The following is a 21,262-nucleotide window of genomic DNA, read 5'->3' on the forward strand; positions in this document are numbered from 1 at the left end:
GTTGTTTAGCCACCCTGCTGTGTGGCAAATATGCCAGCAGGTTACATAAGAAAGAAAGGGGCATGTACACTAACAGAGAGACGGAAAGGGTACTTAAAAATAAACTCTCAGGGTCACCTCAAAAGCACAGCAGGGGCCAACACATTTCTCTTCAAGTGTGGATCATAAAGTGTTTGTGCACAGGCATGTACATACCAGTTGAGATGCTTTACTTACATAAAAGTATCAATACAACAAATACAATAAAAGTAAGCTTCAAAACTTGACTATAGAAAAAGCATGTATTGTCTGCAAAATCGACTTTGAAGTATTGAGAACTCATAATGAAGAACAGTCATTGTCATTAATATGTTACTATATTATAACAAATGTTTAGAGATGTCGGCAGCATTTTATGTTTTACCTGCAGGGAAACCTGAACTGTTATACGGTATACTCTTGGATAGTTTATGTACAAAATATAATATGGTGATAGCAAATATGTTGTCATTTATTGATATTGGCTTGGGAACCGAAGGGTCCTCGGTTCTAGTGCCGATCAGACCAAAATAATACGGAGTGTGGAGTGCTAACTGGAGAGGTGCCAGTTCACCTCCTCGGCACTGCTGAGGTGCCCTTGAGCAAGGCACAGAACCCCTAACTGCTCCCCGGCGCCGGACAAACTGGCAGCCTGCTCGCTCAAACATTTCTCCTAACAGAAAAATGCATGTGTTTGAATATGTATTCAGACCTACTGTGTAAAGCTCCTGTCCTGTGCATTTGTGTGTATTGTACTGTGTGTTACAGCTGAGTGAACACCTGAATTTCCCCGGGATAAAAGAAAGGTTCATCTTCTACTTCTACTGTATGTAAGAAAGAGATAAATAAAGGTCTTCTTCTTCCTAATTGCTTGCTATACGTACAAATGTTGTCATTCATCTGACCTCTGCTAATTTAGTTCAAAAGCTAAAAGCTTCAGTGTTGTAGCTACTTATTTGAAGTTCTTTAACAAAAAACAGCTTTGGTCGGCGGGATAAAAAGGCATGTTTCATCAGTGCAGAGTAACTGGTTGTTTTGCTACATTTGAGAGGACTATAGTTTCCTACACTTCTGTCTCCGTCAGTCGAAAGGCCTCTGCTTCACTCTCTCAAAGTGTTTGATTATGCTTTTGTCTTGACTATAAGAAATATATATATATATGTACTGTATGTTCGCTTTGCCTGCATGTTATACAGAACTGAAGGATTTTACATTCAGAAGAGTGGAGGAAAATCAATGTCGCCTGCCCTTTAAAAACAATTCACAGTTGTATAGTTTCAGGGGGCTGTTGGTGATGGCGCTGCTGTCATTCACTGATGTCCTGCGGCCATGACATTCTGCGGCACACTTACAGCCATTGTAACAAATTCAATATGACTCCTCCAAACAGCCATGACAAGATTACCAATGTCCTGAAGAAAATATATGTTTACCTATTTCTGTAAACTGGTAGCTCATCACAGCTCAGTTGCAAAGCCATATATTATAGTTATCAGTGTAACAGCCATATTGAGAAGCTGCATGTCTGTTTATGCAGCATTCTACGATAAAGTTCAGCATTATCAACATGCTTGGTATTGCCGAGTACTTCACACACATCTTACAGCCAAAATACAAGGTTATCTCTCTGCCCCGAGCTTACAGCAGGAAACGCTCCATTATTCCACACGTAGACTTGCCCTGCCATAACACGCTGACTTACACAGGCATGGAGTAATCTAACAGTGATCTTTACTTTCCTACATCTCATCAACAGCCATCTGCAAACAGCTATGATTGAAATGAGAATTTAATTTGAAATGAGAGCGCTCGTACAGTTGTGCAGAAAAGGAGCTGAAGGCCAAAATGAAGAGGATTACGGACGGATTACCTGTGTTCCGACTCGTGGATGGAGAAAATGACTCCTGACGTGGAGGACTTCTGCTGGATGGAGGCCAAGAAGGTAAACTCACTTTTCCTCTTGAACAGCTGCACCACTTTCTCTGTGATGTGTGCAGGGGCGTGAACTGCTCTCCCAACATCTGAAGGAATAAAGTAGAAATGGAAGTTAATCGTGAGCTTGTGTAAAGTCTTTTCACAGGCGATGTGCTGTGTGCCTCCGTCTTTTGCACTTGCCAAAAGTTGGGGCATCAGATTAAGCTATCTAATCACACATGGTGAATAACTTTACGCTTTGAAAATATATCTCATCTACAGTTCTCCCTGGCAGTATGTTTGAACAGAAAAATCCTCTGTTGATGCCAACAAGTTCCACCAAACGGATGCATGTTAATTGATACTTAGTCAGTAAACATTTTCATAGACGTGTGTGCTTTCTTATACTTAAGATAACTCTGTTCCCTCTAGAGATGTTGTACTAGTTAAATCCAGCTTCTTCTGGGAAGAGCTCTGGCCCAATGTTTTGAAGTTTCTTTTTAAATGTTACTACCAGTTAAAGACAATTTTAGCCTTTAATAAATACATTGTTTATGGTCACTTTGTACTCAAAATTGCCAGGTTCTGTAAAAAGGCCAATTTTCTACAACATACACAGTCAGATAATGGGAGAGGTTGGGAAAAAAACAACAGTTTAGCCTACTGTAGATGTTGCTAATAAGGCCTTATTGTAATTTTTAAATATGGTAGGTAGAAGTTGAGCATGGATTTTTACAACCAATAGTTTGTGCCATAACGTCATTGTCTGCCTTCAGATTCTCTTTTTTTTTTCGTACTTAAGGAATTATTTCTAGCAAGATTTCAGTGTCCTTATATGTTATTGACTGAAGTTTGTCAGTATTGCTATGTTTTCATCTCCAGTAGGAGTCATGGACAATCCAACAGTGAGTTTGACAACTCTCGACTTTCAAAGCAACAATAAATGAGACAAATCACACCATAACAGTTTAAGTCTATGCGACCCTGCATTAACATAAATAGAATTTCCCCATCTGCTTGTAAATTAGAATTCCAGTGATGTCTGTAAGTCAGCAATAATAATTGCATGGAGGGGTCACTAGTTTGATTAGCAAACAGCCAGTTGAAAAAGAGGGATGATAGATTATGTATATGAGTGTTGGAATTCAAGCAGTTGATTCAAAGAGGTTAGCAGCACATCTGTGCCAAGACAATCTAAGTGCCAAGAAATCTATAGAATGCAGCATTTGCTAGGAAGAATGGGGGATTTGTTTGTTTTTTCTTTAAATGTCCTATGTATTGTATTTCATCGAGTGCTAGATGAGTCTTAATATTGATTTTCTTCTATCCAGAGACAGTGGTTTTCATTTATGTCAATATGCTATGAGAAGAAACGTGCAGACTCGTAAACCATTCACTGATGATGCCGGAGTTTTAAAACGTCTTACTGTGTAAAATGAGACACCAACAACTGGCAACCTACTCACAAAAGATCAGAAAACATTGCATGTAAATGCAGTGAAATAGGCGTACAATTGCGTGGACACTCAGGATGAATTCTAGTTACTTGTTTCATTTACTTCTCATCTTCTGCCACCATCAGGTGAATGTACACTTTGTAGTTTATGACTCAATACCTCCAAAACAGGTTTTGTGTTTGTTGCTAGCATGCTAACAAACTAAACTTAGATGGAAAACGCAAGACTGTTAGCTTAACAGAGAGTTGCTAGCAATGATTTATACATCAAGTCTCATTCGTCCAAGTCCACAACTTAAATGAATTTAAATGATATGGAAAAAAAACTGGTACATATTGCAAATAAAAAAAAAATATATATATATCAATTGTTAAGCGCAAACAGAAAACACCCCACTGTCTTTGTTAATGAATAAAGTTCTCACTTCCTTTTGTGTGCATGTGACTGGGTTTGTAGGTGAGGAAACCAGAGGAATGTGTAGCGACAGTAACCATGTGACTAAGCCACAAACACTGAGAACTGATTCTAAACGAGAAGATGCTTCCACTCTCCCAGCTGTACATGACAGACAGTCCAGTGGAGAGGAGCCGTGGCTGTCTCAGAGCAGGGCTTTTAAAACTCCCTGGGGTGAGAGCGGCCTGCCTTCTCACTCCACAGCCCTGTTGATGGGAGTGCCACTTCCCCCCATCTCCTGTTTCATGACCAGAGATCACCCCTTTCAATCTGAGATACTGAACCTGTTTTGTGAGGATGCCGTCAGATTAACAGTCTGTTTTTGTTTTCATCTCCATTTTACATTTTGAGAAAAAGGAGCTGTGTGGTGCACTTGAAAGTCAACAAATTGCTTCCTAATTGATTCAAAAAGTATTTCTTTCAAGTCCCATATTGACTCAAGCATACAGATGATAAATTGCAGCCTGAGCATATTATTATACTGTTCCATCAGCTGTGTCAGTCTAGAGGAAGAGAAAATAATTATTTCACAGCTGAGATTAACAACTCTATATAATGGAGATAATGCAAATGAATGTAGTTTATAATAGTCTCTGTAGATGTATTAAGAGGTGTTCTTAGAACCCATCAATGTCTATTGTATGAGCCAATACAATTGGTTAATCCCTTTTTAAAGAGGCCCTATTGTGCTTTTTGGGGTTTTCCCTTTACTGTAATGTTTTGGCCTAGCTTTTTGTGCATGTAAATGCTCTGCAAAGGCTAAAATCCCAAAGTTCCCTTCAGATGGAGTTTCTCTTACACCAGGGGTGCCCAACCAGTCGATCGCGAGATGTTTCTAAAAATAGAACAACAATATTGTGTTTTATCGTTAATGTCCTATAACATAATCTTCCTGTGCCAGAATAATGCACTTGAACGCATCAAAGCTTTGTGATTGGCGTGACCCCATGTGTCGGGGCGTGGCTGATGGGCAGTGGGCACTAGTTAGCTGACGTTGTCCGAGTCAACAGGAGTGACAGTCCGCACACACACAAGACCGCAATTATGGCAGAAGCAAAAAAGCCCAAAATATATCATTTTCACTCCGAGTGGGAGGATGATTATTGTTTTGTTTATTCCAATTCAAAGTCCATCTGTCTCATCTGCAATGCGAGCGTGGCTTTACCGAAGAAGGGTAATTTAGAGCGGCATTTCAAAACGGTGCACAAACGCTACGAGACGGAATTCCCAACTAATTCTGTCCTACGCTCTTCTGTTCGTTGCGTGCATATGTAACAGAGTTAAACATACATAATTATAAGTTTGTGAATGTCTAATTCATAATAAGTTGTGAATTTTAAGAGATGAGATTGTTTCATTTAATATTTTAAGTTTTGTTTCCCGTGGGAACACCGTCCCGTTGCACGTATTTTTTTACTTCCGTAATGTATTTTCCACCCTCCACGGACTGGCCATCTGTAGAATCTGGAGAATCACAGAACAGCCGGTCGCCAAGGGCCGGCTCGATTCGCTGACGACCGTCACCGCCCTTAATTGTTTATGTTTTTAAAAGGCATCATTGAAGTTGCACCGACAGAGGTCCGCCGTTTCCCCGCAGCGAGGCTCCCCCCCAGTTGACAGTTCGCTAGCACCCCAGTCCCCCCCCCAACCTCTCTATTTGGACTGGTAGATCTCGGCAGACTGGCAACTTTAAAAGTAGCTCTTGGTTCAAAAAAGGTTGGGCACCCCTTTCTTACACACACTCCCCCCCTGTCTGAAACATCTCCATTGGACTGCTTTGTTTACTCCCAGAATATATATCGGCTTCACTATGTAGTAACACTGGCACATTTATGTCTAGCGCTCCAAACTGTTGGGCTAAAGGGCGGGACATCTCTTTGCGGTTGACCAATCATAAGAGAGCCAGCCAGCTGACCAATCAGAGGAGACTTGGCCTGCCCAGTTCACCTACTGTAGATCAGTGTTTCTCAAACTTTTTCATACCAAGGATCACTTAACCAATAAAAAACACTCGCGGACCACCTAACTCCACAAATATCCAAAAACACATCGTTTTTCTAGAACAGATTACAAATCGCCTGAAAATGGTACAAACAAGTGGCAACATGTGTGATGAAGCTGCAATCAAAAGTGAAACTTAAAGTGGACCTGTCATGCTATATTTCAATTTTATAAAACGGACAAGCCAAATCAAGCAATCTGATTGGTTCTTAGCTGTGGTATACTGAGCGTATACCACGGGTAGAATTGTAAGTTACTTTTCACAACAACTCAGTATCCCTCCGCGTCTGAGATAAACAGTATACAGTTGGCCCGAAAAGCAAACTGCCTGCAGTTTGCTTTTCAAACTGGAACAAGAAAGCAGCGGAGAAGTAACGGGGCAGAAACCCTCCTTTTTACGCAGCGGTCCAGACATAGACATCAAACGGCAAAACATATTCAGTGTGCAGTTCCTTTGGCATTAGGGCAGGGATATCTAGATACTTTCTAAGGTTTGACATAATTAATTGTGCTACTTTTAAAGCAAGCAACAATGTTTTCAAATCTGTAATCAAAAAGGTCCGCAAAAACGCTATCGACCAATCAGATTGCTTGATTTGACTTGTCCGTTTATAAATATATTTACATTTCTTCCGTTACGAAACAAACTTACAAAGCATAACATGGACACATTTAAGATTAACTTCGACCTCCGGGGTGGTCTTACTATGGAGGAGTGGCTTGAGGAGGAGTGCCTATCTCCAGAAAAAAAGCCCCCTGCTAAACGAAGACATGCAGAGCTACGTGATGAGCAGGTAGACCAACTAGAAAAAAACCGAAACGAACAGAACACCGTGAAGCAAACAAAATGGGCAGTTAAGTGCTTTGAAGACTGGTGTCAGGATAATTCTGTGGTCATAGACTTTCAGACGTCGACAAAACAGCAGCTCAATAACATCTTGAGAGATTTTTATGCAACTGTCAGAAACGGTAAAGGCGAACTATACGGCCTGAGCAGCTATATCGGTCTACGTGCTGGACTCAACCGGCACATAAATGACCCACCACTCAGTCTGTCCTGGTCCATCCTCAAAGACACAGAGTTCACAACTTGCAACAATGTGTTCATCTGCGTTGTGAAAATGTTGAGAAAGAAGGGACTCGACACTTCAGTCCATCACTCTTCCATAACAGAACATGACTTTAAAGCTATCAAGCAAGTACTTGATCCCAAAACTCCGGAGGGGCTAGTAAACAAGGTGTGGTTTGACGTTCAACTGCACTTTGGACGCAGGGGAAATGAGGGTAATCGGCAGCTCAAACCCTCGTCTTTCACCACCAAAACAGACGAAAACGGGCTTAAGTATGTAACGCTGACGTTCAATGAGCACACAAAAAACCACAACGACCCGCAGGCGAGAAATAAAGAGAGCACAAGGGGATTTATGTGTGAACTGCCTGGTGATCCTCTCTGCCCCGTTTCTTCGTTGGAAAAATACATCTCCCTCCTACCCCCGGACGCACCTGCCTTTTATCTACACCCAAGAAGACAAGTGAACTGCGATGTCGACAATATTTGGTAAATGATGTGTAGTGCATATTATTTTAATAGATTAGGCTAGATTAGGATAGCTACTAAAAATCACATTTGCTTTGTTACAGGTTCACTCGAGAGCCAATGGGCGTAAATCACCTTTCGACAATGTTGCCTAGAATGTGCAAGCAAGCAGGAACACAGCAGAAATACACCAACCACTGCCTCCGCAGTACCACCATTCAGAAGCTTTCTGATGCGGGTCTTGAAAGCAGAGAAATTATGACCGTTAGTGGCCACAGGTGCGAAAGCTCTCTCCAGAGCTACTGGAAGCCGAATCTCGCAGACCGGAGAAAATGGAGCAATATTCTCTCCACGCCCAGCAACAGCCGAGTACAACCGCAGCCTAGTACAAGTAACCTTGTAAGCCAGTCTACGGATGCTGCACAGTTTTTCAGTGGGTGCACAATAAACGGCAACATACACATTAATGTAAATAAATAGCCAAATAACCGATCAACGCTCTCTGTCTAATTTGTTCGCTAGCTGTTGTTAGTGTTGTTGCATAGCAACCACCTCGCACTATGTTTTGTGCAGAAGGCAACGGGGGGACTATTTTATTTTGAACATCATTATTTAATAATAACAACTACTTAAATTAGAGTGTGTATTTTTCTTTTATATTGCCACACTTGGTAACCGTTTTATAAAAGCAATAGCTCACTTCAGGCCGTGGTATATGCTCATTATATCACAGCTAAGGGGGTTGTCGACCCTCCGCTTCGCGTCGGGCCGAACCACGCCCCTTAGCTGTGATATAATGAGCATATACCACGGCCTGTCGTGAGCTATTGCTTAAATATATTGTAGGGCCATACCTATATAAGGTATATTTATATGTTTCTGTTTTCAAAATACCAAACAGATCATGCATTTTAGCCATGCCTCATTTCGCTCTATTTGCTGTTCTCCAGCCCTGTTTTTGCAGGGGGCTGATTCTGTGAGCTGCAGCTGACCACGCCCCCCTGCAGGAGAGGGGAGCCGAGAAGAGGAGGGGGAGAAAAATAGATCTCCGTCCTCCGTGTTTTATTATTATTATATAGAGTCGTTATTCATTTGTTTTAAGGCGAGACACGGCAGGCAAAAACATAGTTTTTCCTGCACTGGTCAATTTTGAGATTTTGTGCTATTTTGATTCCATAACATGTTTTCTTTCAGGCTTTTGGAAGGAAAACGTACAAAATACACATTTAAGTGTTTATTTTACTATAGTTTGTCTATTTGCGTCTGTAGATTTCTCCTACATTCACCAAAAGTTAGCATTCTAACGTAACATAAAGTACCGCGACCGCTGTTTGCACCATGTCTTCAGAGGTATCGTTGGAAAGCTCCGTTTCTCCTGCACAATCTCATCGGATCCAAATATGGTCATTTCCTTTGTATCAGCAACCAATCGTGAAAGTGCAAAGGGGTCTTAAACCAAGAAACGAAATCTCATTGGCTGGTGTCAATTTCTGACAACGTGATTCGTTCAGATGCGTCACGTGGTGTGCTAAAGCACTTCCTGGTTAGCTTTCCGCTAGAAATTTAAATCTGAAAATGGCAAAATAACGGAGAAAAAAACGTTCACAGAGAAGACGACAACAATTGTCACTTGCACAAAGCAAGGTTATACAAAAAACAAATGACCCCGAACATGAAATACCTTCACGGAGTGCGTCGATGCGCAAGCAATCATCCAGATAACAGGAGGGTTTAGCTAGCGTCACACTGCAATCTTTAAAGGTCGTTTTCTCAAAATGAGTTTGTTCTCCTACTCTGAGTTCGAAATGTCCAGTTCAGTAGCAGTTACATACACCAAACCTTCCAGTTATATTCCTATCAATATTATGAAGGCTTTTACAGAAGGGTTTGGTCATATATAATTCATAGCCTGAATTATATAACATTTTATACCTAAAAACATGGTGAAAATTGATATTTTAGGGCTGTTGACAGTATTTTCTGATTTATGGAGTGATACAAAGAGATATCCAAAATCCCTTCTGTAAAAGCCTTAGATACTAATATGACTACAAAATGAAACAATAATTTTGATCCTGGCTTTATCCAAAGTTCAGATTTCGGTTCCTGAAATGTGTTAAAATATGCGCATATTTCATGAGTTAATGGTTCATTTGCATATTTAAACATGCTATTTCAGAAAACTTGTAATACAAAAAACAATTGCCTTATTGTAAGAAATTAACTGGAGAAATGTTTAGCTGATATCTTTAAGTTAAAAACATTACCCTATTCACCTGGGGTGTCTCGCCTTAAAGCTCAATAAATAACAAAGAAGACCTTTGACCGGCACTTTTCTAATATTGTCCGGAAGATTTAAACTTTAACGGACATCTTGACCGGCGAAAGAAACTGAAACTGAAACTCTGCCGCACGGTCCCCTCGTTCCTTGGAAGAGGCGGAGAGGTGGGTGTTTGTCATCTGCTGGTGGACTAACCGGAGAGAATTACAGTGCTTGCCTCGACGGGGAGGGATTGCATTGAATTAAAGCAGCAGGAGCAAACGCTTGCCTCGGGGAGGGAGAAAAAAAGCCACAGCGGAGAATAAACAGAATGGTAACCATGGTAACCATGCGCGGAAGTCATCTTCGCTGCTTTTGTGGCAGACTACAGCGCCACTTACAGGCCTGGCATATGTACTACATCGTCTCCAGCGCTTTCGAGCGGCAATTGCCGGCCGTGGCCCAACCCCACATTCCCCTGATAGGTGGAGAGTTGGCCCAATAGCCGTAGCGCCACCATCCTGACGTCAGGACAGTGTTCAAATCTGGATCAGTTTTTATCAGATCCGTTGCAGCCCCTTTTTTAGAGATTTGGGTATGGAGGAAAAGAGAGAGGGTTGTGTTTTCTGACACTTGGGGAGTTCCCTGGAACACCGGGGACACATATATGTATATATACATGTATAAAAGACGTACAAAAGTGCATTTTGCATGATAGGTCCCCTTTAAGCTTGCTCCATTGCGGAGATATCCCTGCGAGAGTGCGGAAAACTTAAATAAATAAATGTATTTCAAATGTGAAATGTCACCAATATACTCACGGACCACTAGGGGGCGCTCACGGACCACCAGTGGTCCGCGGACCACACTTTGAGAAGCACTGCTGTAGATCTATTGCCTCCCTTTATTTCATTAAAAATAATTCATTTTCACTTATCTTCAAACAACCTGGCCTTGCTTTTGACTGCACTTGAGATATGGAAATAATTATATTGAAGTACATTTCCAGGCATTTTTCCTTATTAGTGCCTATGCTGAATACAGTATACTTAAAAATATAAAAATCAACCCACATAACAAATATTATTATTAACCAAGTTGTTGCGATACACCTATAGAATAATTATCCAATGGAAACCAATATTTACAAACCCAGACAGAACAGTAATGATGATGGATCGATTAGGAGCATAACTAAACCCTAAATGTCTATGTTCTGCTTTTATAGCTGGGTGTTCATTGGGGTTAAGTCATTTTGAAAAGATCTGCATATCTTGACTGCTGCTTATGAAGACGTACAGTATGCTACATGCATCTTTCATGGCTTGATGCGGTGCAATGATGGCAATGGAGTTTCATTGGCAGCCATCCTCAGGAGAAAGACATGATTTCTTACAGTAAGAAAGTTGCACATGAACATAATAAAAGTAGTAGTAGTACTAACACTTTGTCCCTTTTTTATGTTGGTTTAATAAAGCAGTTTCCTGTTGAAAGTCAGATTATTTCCAGAGCAGCTAAACAGCTATAAACACGAACTAAGGCACGTACACATAAAAAGTGTGTGTTTCTCCAACGCTGTTATCTGCCTTTAACATTTGCTCAGCTTGTTAGCTGTTAGTAAGTTCTGATCCAGTCGTTGTTGACTAAAATCCTTCATTCTGTTGAGGATATAGTTATAAATGAACAAGATTTTAAAGCATCATGTAGAATTGTGCCTTAAAACTGGATAAAAAGTAAATGAATTACTTTTATGGCAGACAAACAAAACACTGAAAAGCGGATTCGATGCATCACAGGCGACTAAATTAAACAAATGTTTACCTTGATTAAGATTAACCAATTTTTCTAGGTTTAAAAATAGTTTGAAACATTTGGTATAATATACACAACTGAACAATATACAACCTAGGCTTTTAAACTTTTTTGAGAAATTGTTATAAACATTTGGAATGAAATAACCTGTGGATCAGTACACGTTCAGACAGAAAACCTTAATTTGGACAAAGGAACCAGTACATGCATTGACTGTAAATTAGAACAAACACACTCCATCTATATTCAGGCTCCAGATCAAAGAGTGTCTCTGAGCACTATAAGGTACAACCAGTCTCTGTTGGACTCATGTCCCCCCCAGCGGCAACTCATTTTATATCACTCATGGCACCTGCTCAGAGGCTTCTTCGTTATAGAATGGAACAACATAAAAAGGTACAAAGGCGGAAATATACATCAAAGTTTTCCTGCATCGGTTGCAGTCAATTAGCTAAACCTTCAATGATGGACAAAAACGTTGTTCTCTTAGGCGTCAGAACTCCTCCAGCTCTGTCATTCCTTTGACTGAGAAAATGCTGCGGACAGATCCATAAACACACCCACCTTCCAAGCAGGTGGGCCGTTTTTTCATCTTCAGCTGCCTTCACATCTACAGACACCAACAGTAAGACGATTGTATAGTCCAAGTTTGTGTTGAACCTTCACTCAAATGTAACCAGAGTTGCAACGAACCATGCAGGAAATTAAAGGGGAAGTTTAATCATCCAATTTAGATGTTCTAAGTCGCAATAATTATAACAAATATACAATATGATTATTTATAACCATTTTATGCCAACACATAATGAAATCATATATCAAGATATCCTCATACACAATTACTTATTCTAAATTTCATATGACAAGCACATAACTCAAATAACCAGCTGGACTCTAACTGGCAAGCTTTCAGTCACAAGCTTCCCGGGACCTTTCAGCTCCATTTTCCCACAATGCAATAGTGCATACAGTGCAGGACACTGGAACACCCCATGAGAGCCTGCAACATAGATTTTCATTTATTTTGGAGGAAATAAGTGATTTTTTTTGTAGTATTGAGAGTTTATAACCGTAATATCCATAGGTAAATGTATGATGCTGGCTAACTGTGTCTCTGATAAGCGAATGCTAAATGATGTTCGTTTGAAAAGAAAGCTATTTCTGCAAGATACTGTACATGCACATATATATAACATTTCGATATAATACATTCAATGATATATTCACCTTGCGTATCAGCAAACACTCCCTAAAGATAGTATTTAGCACTGCTGTTACTGGTGGCAGTTTTGCCAAAAGACCCCTCTTCCTGCTTCAATATCCATGTGGTCAGCGTTTTGTCTGATTTATATGAAAGTTGAACATTCATTCTCTACTGCTTCAGGACTCAGTCATTGTATAATCCAGTTATTCCTTTGGGAAATTGGGGCAAAAGCCGGTGCCATGAAACCATGACATTAATGATAAAAAATATGGCATAGGAGAATACTTCCCCTCTTTTTCTTGTATTAATCTTTTGAATTGTCTCCGTAAGCTTCCAAATTATTTCTAAATGGGAAAAAAACGCCACGCCCTGGGAAGAAATGTCCCACTTATATTCTCACAAATCATGTGCGGCAGTAATTGCATTCATGCATGGTTACTAGGCAACTCAAAAAGAATATTAAACAAACAATGTATATGCCAATTGCCCAGCATATTATGAGCCTTCATCGTCTTTTTTTAAATTTTTTATTTCTGATCCAGCAAGAGGGCAGGCATCATAATTGCACTTCCACCCCTGCAGTCATCTGAACATCCACACATGAAGCTAGCCAGCCAGTCATCCGTCCAGAACACAGCAGACTGTCCCTGAGGAGCTAGCCTGCTTTCAGCTGCTGAAGGCGGTCTGCAGTGAGGAGTAAAGAGCAGAGACTGGACTGCAGAGCATGGGCTGGGCTGCAACTAAAAACAAAAAGGACTGAGGCATGACTATAGACGGAAAACAAACGTCCACAAAACTTTCTAAGATTCAAGGTAATGTTTAGAACAAAAAATGTCAACAGCAACTACTGATGACACTTCACAGTGAGTAGAGCAAAAGCGGAGAGCATATCTTCTATCAAAAGCAAAATGCATAGGAGACAAACTAAGAACTGCAGCAGCAGAGATGCTAACAGAAGTTTACAAAGAAATAACAGAACAAAGAACTTCCAAGGCAAGTGGAAAAGAATATGGAATAAGAAACTGGCAAAAACCACAGAAAGTGAACAGTGTGCGTACAGAAAAACAAAGGAGGAAGAGAGTTTGATGCACGTGAAAGGAGACTGGGAGTGCATGTCAGGCCGCCGAGCTCTCAGCAGCAAGCCTCTGCTAAGATGACTTGGCTTGCATTTGAAGAACTCCTCAGCTGCTGTGAATTGATAAAACATTGATGATACAGTACAACTTTTTCTTCCTTTTGCAAGTACATAAGCTGGCTGTAAACACTAAAAAACCCTGTAAGTTCCATATTTTCGGTTATTGGTGTGAAGTAATGACACATATGTGATGCGACCGGACGCTGATATCCTCAGAGAGCACGCCCACCTCTTGAGCTGACGACACTCTATCTCAGGCCATCACACTTTGATTACAGTAAATAAGGATAAAACTCTGAGAAATAAAGCTCATCCATCTGTGGGAGAGGCGTCGGATGTCACTAACAGCTATAATGCAGAGCCCTGATGCACAACGCAGCCAGAGGAAGATCGGATATAGGTTGGAGAAATTAACTTCCTCTTTGATTTCCTTCAGGGGCATGAACATTTGCATGGTGTATTTCTATTCTAACACATGCACAGTAAGGCTGTGAACCCAGTGTTCAACTGTATGGAGTTATTTGTGCATATGTGTGTGTCATTTGAAATATGACTTTTGCATTTGAGGGAAAATGTCAACATTTAGGAAAATGCATTCACTGGCTTTCTTTACCATCATGCTTTAAGAAGATTGATGGATTTGAAATGATGTTTAGGGAAACAGCTAGGCTGGCATCCGAGGGGATATCTGCATCTCAGAAGCTGCCGTTCTTACATATTGGGTTTTGTTTTGTTTGACCTATGTATTTACAGAGAAAAATTGGCAATTTATAGTTTAAGGTACGAGTCCGACAATGTTGTTTGCCTGGTCTACAAGAATAGTGTTCTCATACAACAAAACTACTACTACTAAAGCGTCACTACAAAGGAAACATTTTCTTCTGAAAAAAATTATCCTTGGACATATCATAAATCATTTTCTTATTATAGAAAGGAGGAGGGGCGGAAATACATTTACCTCGGTACATTATTAGGACATGACATACACAAGAAGACAGTTTTGAACAATCAAAGCCACAGGTTCTGCTATAATGATTTGCAGTAAACTGTGTACATCTACACAGCATGTCAGAAAGCCATTCTTTGATATTTATTTTTCTACTTGTTGTTGCTTGTAACCATGGAAACACAGTTGTTATATCTGAGATAGCCTAGAGTAAAGTAGGTCAGTGTGCATGTCTCTCATGTCACATCTAAACTATAAATGTAGAGTAAGAACAGTTGTGAAAATGTAACCACAGTGTATAATATTAGCTGGTCTTGTGGTGTCATTTTTCTGACTAAAATATGGCAACAAGTGAAACTCAATAATAATTCCAATAAATTACAACTGGTGCCTTACAGATACACTTCTATATTCATGTATTAAAAAACAAAGTATGTCGAATTCTGATAGCTACAGTCCCTGTGGGCACTAATCTATTTCCATACTGTGTAAGGATTTGAGTGTGAGTGTGTGTGTGTGTGTGTGTGTGTGTGTGTGTGTGTGTGTGTGTGTGTGTGTGTGTGTGTGTGTGTGTGTGTGTGTGTGTGTGTGTGTGTGTGTGTGTGTGTGTGTGTGTGTGTGTGTGTGTGTGTGTGTGTGTGTGCTTGTAGGTGTGCGTGTGTGTGTGTGTTTTGTTAACAACTCTCTAGGATGAGATCCTATCCATACTCTGCTCCACCCCGACAGCTATGCACAGCCCTCCTCTGCTGTGGGCAAGTTTTTAACACCGCAGCAGGCTGTCTGCGCTTCAAAGCGCTCACACTGTACACACACACACACACACACATATATACAGAACACAGACCCTCACAGGGGAAATAGGTGGAATTGAGATGTGGGCTAAATTAGTAGAGCGCTGAGTGCTTTGAGGTGCCGTATCAGTATCAGTGCCTTACAGATACACTTCTATATTCATGTATTAAAAAACAAAGTATGTCGAATTCTGATAGATTTCTGAGATAAATTGAAATGTATGCTGCACAGCTACAGTCCCTGTGGGCACTAATCTATTTCCATACTGTGTAAGGATTTGAGTGTGTGTGTGAGTGTGTGCGAGTGTGTGTGAGTGTGTGTGTGTGTGTGTGCGTGTGTGCGTGTGTGCGTGTGTGTGTGTGTGTGTGTGTGTGTGTGTGTGTGTGTGTGTGTGTGTGTGTGTGCGTGTAGGTGTGCGTGTGTGTGTGTGTGTGTTTTGTTAACAACTCTCTAGGATGAGATCCTATCCATACTCTGCTCCACCCCCACAGCTAAGCACAGCCCTCCTCTGCTGTGGGCAAGTTTTTAACACCGCAGCAGGCTGTCTGCGCTTCAAAGCGCTCACACTGTACACACACACACACACACACACACACACACATATATACAGAACACAGACCCTCACAGGGGAAATAGGTGGAATTGAGATGTGGGCTAAATTAGTAGAGCGCTGAGTGCTTTGAGGTGTCGTATCAGTATCAGTCAGGCCTCCGGTAGGCCCACTGCTGGGATTGTGGCTCATTCTGAGGGACCAAGTCACTGTACAGCTGGGGCCCCTGCAGAGATCATAAACAGAGAGAGTCCCCCCCGTCACAACTCAGCCAAGCTTAATTACGTCCTCACTCTCCGCGTATCGCTGCGCCTGACAAACAGGATAGGAGAATAGGACGGCACCAGCCAGCAGGCTCCACACTGTCATCAGCAGTGCTTACACAGCTATTTATCTAAATTAGCCATGCTTTGCATACTTACAAAAAATATGATGTCTGGATAAGGATAACGGCGTCCGTTAGCACTGTTCTCCTTATATTTGTGATAAATCATCCCAGAGCTTTAAACAACCATATCGTTAAATGACGAATAAAGCAACAACCGGGCAAATAACCTCATCATCACGCAGTCATGTTTCTGACGGGCTCCTTTAATCATTCTCTCACAGCCACAAGCTGACAGTCACAGCCACAGAGTTAACCCTGCATGAGCCCTGCTGCATTTCTTACTCCTTTTAAAAGAAGGAGAGGAGGGAAAAACGATTGGTGGAGCAAACAAGGGGAGCAGTGTGGGCAGCATGCAGAGCAGAGCTGGGAGATACTATCATGACAGGACATACAGGGAGAGATAATACAGCCAAAGGTCACCCAAGGATGCCTTGGATCTTTCCCAGAAAACACAGCCCAGTGGCTCCACACCAAACACCTGCAACAACCATTTTTTACCTGTTACAGTGTGTGCACACAATGCTTAAGGGCTGCGGTATGACAAACAGCCAAGATTATGAGCTCATAACCCTTCTATGTACTTTATCAGGACTGTTTTGGATGTCATTGCTCCTTGGCAATGTTTCAATCATTTCACAGAAGTAAAAAGAAAAACAATATGAGAACAAAAAACATAAAGAAGGAAGGATTTGTTGTTGAAAGGCTGCAATTACAGAATGTAGTTCGATGTTTTTGAATAAATGTAAAGGCTACCCTGTGTCGCTTGATTAAAAACATAAATATATAACTTTTTGTTAGCTGACCAAAGTAGTATTGTTAAAGGGGACCTACTATGCAAAATGCACTTTTTGATGTCTTGTATATATGTGTCCCCGGTGTGTCACGGAACTCACAAAGTGTCAGAAAACAAAACCCTCTCCCTTTTCCTCCGTACCCACATCTCAAAAAAAAGAAAAGAAAAGGGAGGTTCTAACAAGCAGATACAGAATTTTCGCTCCTATAACGTCATTGGCGACATCCGGCCGACGTGACACGTCCCAACCTATCGTCTCCGGCACACGTGACAAGTCCCAACCTATATTCTCCGGCACACGTGACACGTCCCAACCTATCGTCTCTGTATACAGTCGCAGCTGTGTGTCTGTGTATTCAGCAGGGTGTCTGCTGGACAGTGGCGAGCCGTGACTTTTATACCTAGGCCCTCTGACCCCCACCTTCCCTCGAAAAAATAATAAAAAAAGAGTTATTATGTCACAACGTATACTTCAGCGGAATATCAAAACAACGGCCTGGGGTGCAAAACGCATCAATGACAGCGACCCTCTACCACACAAAACAACACCTGTAAATAACCCAATTTGTCTTCTTTGAAATTGAAAAAGATATTGCATTGTGTTTGTTACTTTAGTTGCAGTTGTTTATATGTTTTAAGTGTAAGTGGCATGGCTTCCTATTTTGGATGGACATGCTTTTATTTTGAAGGCGAGTTTACGCTGTTGACAGGAAGTTGTTGTTGCTATGGAAACAACGTCATGGAGAAAAGCTTCACAGCGGGCGGAACTTGTCATAAAGTCCGTGATAATTGAGAGGCGAAGTCCCTCCCTTTCCGGTGGACCTCCATGGGACCTTATTTCGGAAAAATGATGTATTGAAGTCAATGGCGAGAGAAACGTTATCTTTCGATCCCGTTTGAATTGTGCCACGAATTACACATATGATGTTTGTCAATTTAAAAGATAATTTTGCCGTAAAACTGTGAAGTAAGACTTTTTTTGTGTGAAACCGCTCAATGAACTACATTTCTGGTCTCGCACAACAACACACGTCACCAAGATGGCCGTCACTACTGTCTTGCCAAACAAGGGATTGACTACCCTCACTATCACCACAATGAAACACGTCCAGAAGAATGTCATGCAAAGCTGCCTGCCTGCCTTCCTTCGATTCTCCCTGAACTGCCTGATCTTTTTAATGTTCAATGTTAACCATTTGTGCAGATAGCATGAAGTAATAAAAGATCGCCGATGCTAATGTAGCGTTAGCATGTCTACCTCGGGGGCATCCGGGCTTAAAGGTGTATTATAGAATGATCACAACGGTGTGACAGTACTCTTCAAAGGGTTCACGAAATATGACTACTACTCTACTGTTTAACACTTTGGTTAACTTAATGTTACTTCATGTTAAGGCTAATAAAAATGACAAGGCTAAGCCGGCTGTAATGCTAACTAACGTGCTTCCTACTAGCTAGGTAGCTAACTTGATCCAGCCAGCCACTCCTGGTCCTTTCATCAGACGGGAAGCGAAAGAACGAGTAAGACCCATTGCTGGTATGATTATAACCTGATACAAAGCACACAGGCATCTTGTTAAAGTTATCTTATCTTAGCTATCTCTTATATTTAGTGGAGGAAAACAATTACGACATCACTTACGCAACTCTGGGATTTGTAGTCTTTCTAGTTGCGTATTTTTCATAGTCTTATATTTCAACAGTTTTACTGACTTTTTTGACATGGAAATGATATTTTAAGACTGACAAACATCATATGTGTAATTCATGGCACAATTCAAACGGGATCGAAAGATACGTTTTCTCTCAGAATCAGCATGTTTGGAACAGGGCTGCAAAAGAGGAGTATGAGCAGTATGAGGCATGGCTACTGTACAATGGGTGATCTGTTTGGTATTTTAAGCAAAAAACTTCACAGACATGTTTTGTATAGGTATGGCCCTACAATATATATTTCCAATATAGCATTATAGGTCCACTTTAAATTGATATCTCCTTGTACTGTATGAGCAAAATGTTCCTTTATTGATCACCCAGATCAATATGACAACCGTAAAGTCAAAACCCAAAACAAATTGAAAAGAAACATTAATATTCAATGTTGTTTACAACATGCTTCATTATGGATTAATCAAAGGATGCTGCGAAAACTAAAGTAATGCTTTTGTACCAAGTAATTTCTAAAAATGTGTAATTGAGATGGTACTGGTTTTTCTGCAGTACCATAGGTATCAGGACTAGAGACTAATAAATAATAAAGTAGCTAACAAATAACGCTTAAAAAAGTAATTTAATTACGATACAATGCGATAATACAACTTGTGTTCTGGGGCCTCATTTATAAAGGGATATACGCTCAAAAAATGGCGTACGCCAGTTTCTACGCAATGTTTGCGATTTATAAAATACTAACTTGACGGGAAAATGTGCGGTCCTCCACGCAAACTCTAACCCATGCGTACGCACTAAGCACAACAACGGGAGAGACGAGAAACTGCGACACCGTTGGCAGAAGGAAGTATGGAGAGAAATATGTGGAAATAAATAAAATGTTACCTCTCATTTATCATATGAAGAATTCATTTTCAAACATTGATTAAAGCCAATCTTAAAATGATTAAACAAACGCCTGTTTGCGACTCCTCAGTGCACACAAAAACATAACTTGGAGAAATAAATAAATACGGATATGTTATTTAAAACCACCTCGAATATGTTGTGTTAATGTTATGAAATGTTTTCTCATAAATGATGCGGTAAGCAGGAGGACAGAATTACGTCTAAACTGACGCCGTTTTGCATTTCTATAGGTTGTAGATACGAGCATGGTTTTATATACTATCACGTTTAATCGTGTTTTATGCCGTTTGCCAAGACTTGATAAGTCGCTCGTAAAACACAGGAGTTATGGAAACTAAGAACACCTATGTGGTAAATTGTACAGCTAATATAACACAACACATTAGTTGTATTTCCTTTAACTGGTGGATTATGGATATATAGTTGCTGATCGACAGCTGGAACACAAACCACCAAATACAACAAAATAATTCAGATCCAGTCGTCATGACTCCACTCCGGAGGGATTCCCCGATAATTTCTTAGAGTTTCTCATCAAGGGGGTGTCTCCTGTCCCCGGGACAAACACACTGCATGAGGAAGGTTATGTGTATTTTTTTTGTCATTAACTTTTTTCGGACCACTTATTTATTTATTTTGGTGACGATCCGACCTCCATGCTGCTACTCTGGTTCAAACTGCATCCACCAAACAATATGATTTATCTCGACCTCCCCAAAATAACCAAAATCTGACACGGTGTGAGATGTCTTTTTTAGCTGTTCGGTCGTAATTTCCTGCGATCTTCTTGATGCAGTCAGTCAAAATGAATGAATGAATGGGCGTTTCTTTGACTATTTATAGGCAAATATGGGCGTTACGTGAAGCCTGCAAAAGCTGCGCCGCATTTCGAGTCGATTGTGATTTATAAAGGGAAACAGGCGTAGGAAGTGCCGGTACGCACTTCCCTCGCCGGTACGCAATGTTTTGTGAATCGGAAAATGTCGGAAAATTTCTGTACCTATTTTTTTGCTTTGTACTACGTAAGCAACCTTCTCACGTCAATCCTACGCAAGGCGTTATAAATGAGGCCCCAGATCAAGTCTGAAATTTGACTTCAAAAAATTACATTATAAGGCATATTAGTAAGAACTACTGCTGCCAGTGAGCAAACACACTTTTTAAAGAAAAAAAAGGAAATGGCAAGAACAACAACTCAAACAGTTCCCTCCCTTTCTTATCTGAGCAAGAGGGGCATCAAGTCAAACAGAGGTATAACCAGAAAGGAGGCAACTCATCAAACACAGGGGACTGGAAATGCAAACTAGCTGCTGCGTGTGTAACAATATCTCTATGGGTACTCTCAACATGTGTCAGAGACAGATTATTCGCACGGGAGAGGAAGCTACCGGGTTTAGTGACTCCGACTGTGTTGGGGTTGAT

At 40.8% G+C, this 21,262-nt stretch overlaps 1 protein-coding gene across 1 annotated transcript in view; it reads right to left on the minus strand.

Annotated features, from left to right (window-relative positions):
* Nucleotides 1-21,262, minus strand: part of LOC117471831 (protein kinase C-binding protein NELL1-like) — a 297,298-nt gene that overhangs the window by 247,638 nt on the left and 28,398 nt on the right. Inside the window, exon 3 of the mRNA XM_034117067.1 lies at nt 1,889-2,039. Within this exon, the coding sequence (XP_033972958.1) occupies nt 1,889-2,039 (151 nt within the window). The remainder of the gene's footprint in view (nt 1-1,888; nt 2,040-21,262) is intronic.

Source organism: Trematomus bernacchii, unplaced genomic scaffold (genome assembly GCF_902827165.1).
Source record: "Trematomus bernacchii unplaced genomic scaffold, fTreBer1.1, whole genome shotgun sequence".
In the NCBI taxonomy this organism is placed as follows: Eukaryota; Metazoa; Chordata; class Actinopteri; order Perciformes; family Nototheniidae; genus Trematomus; species Trematomus bernacchii.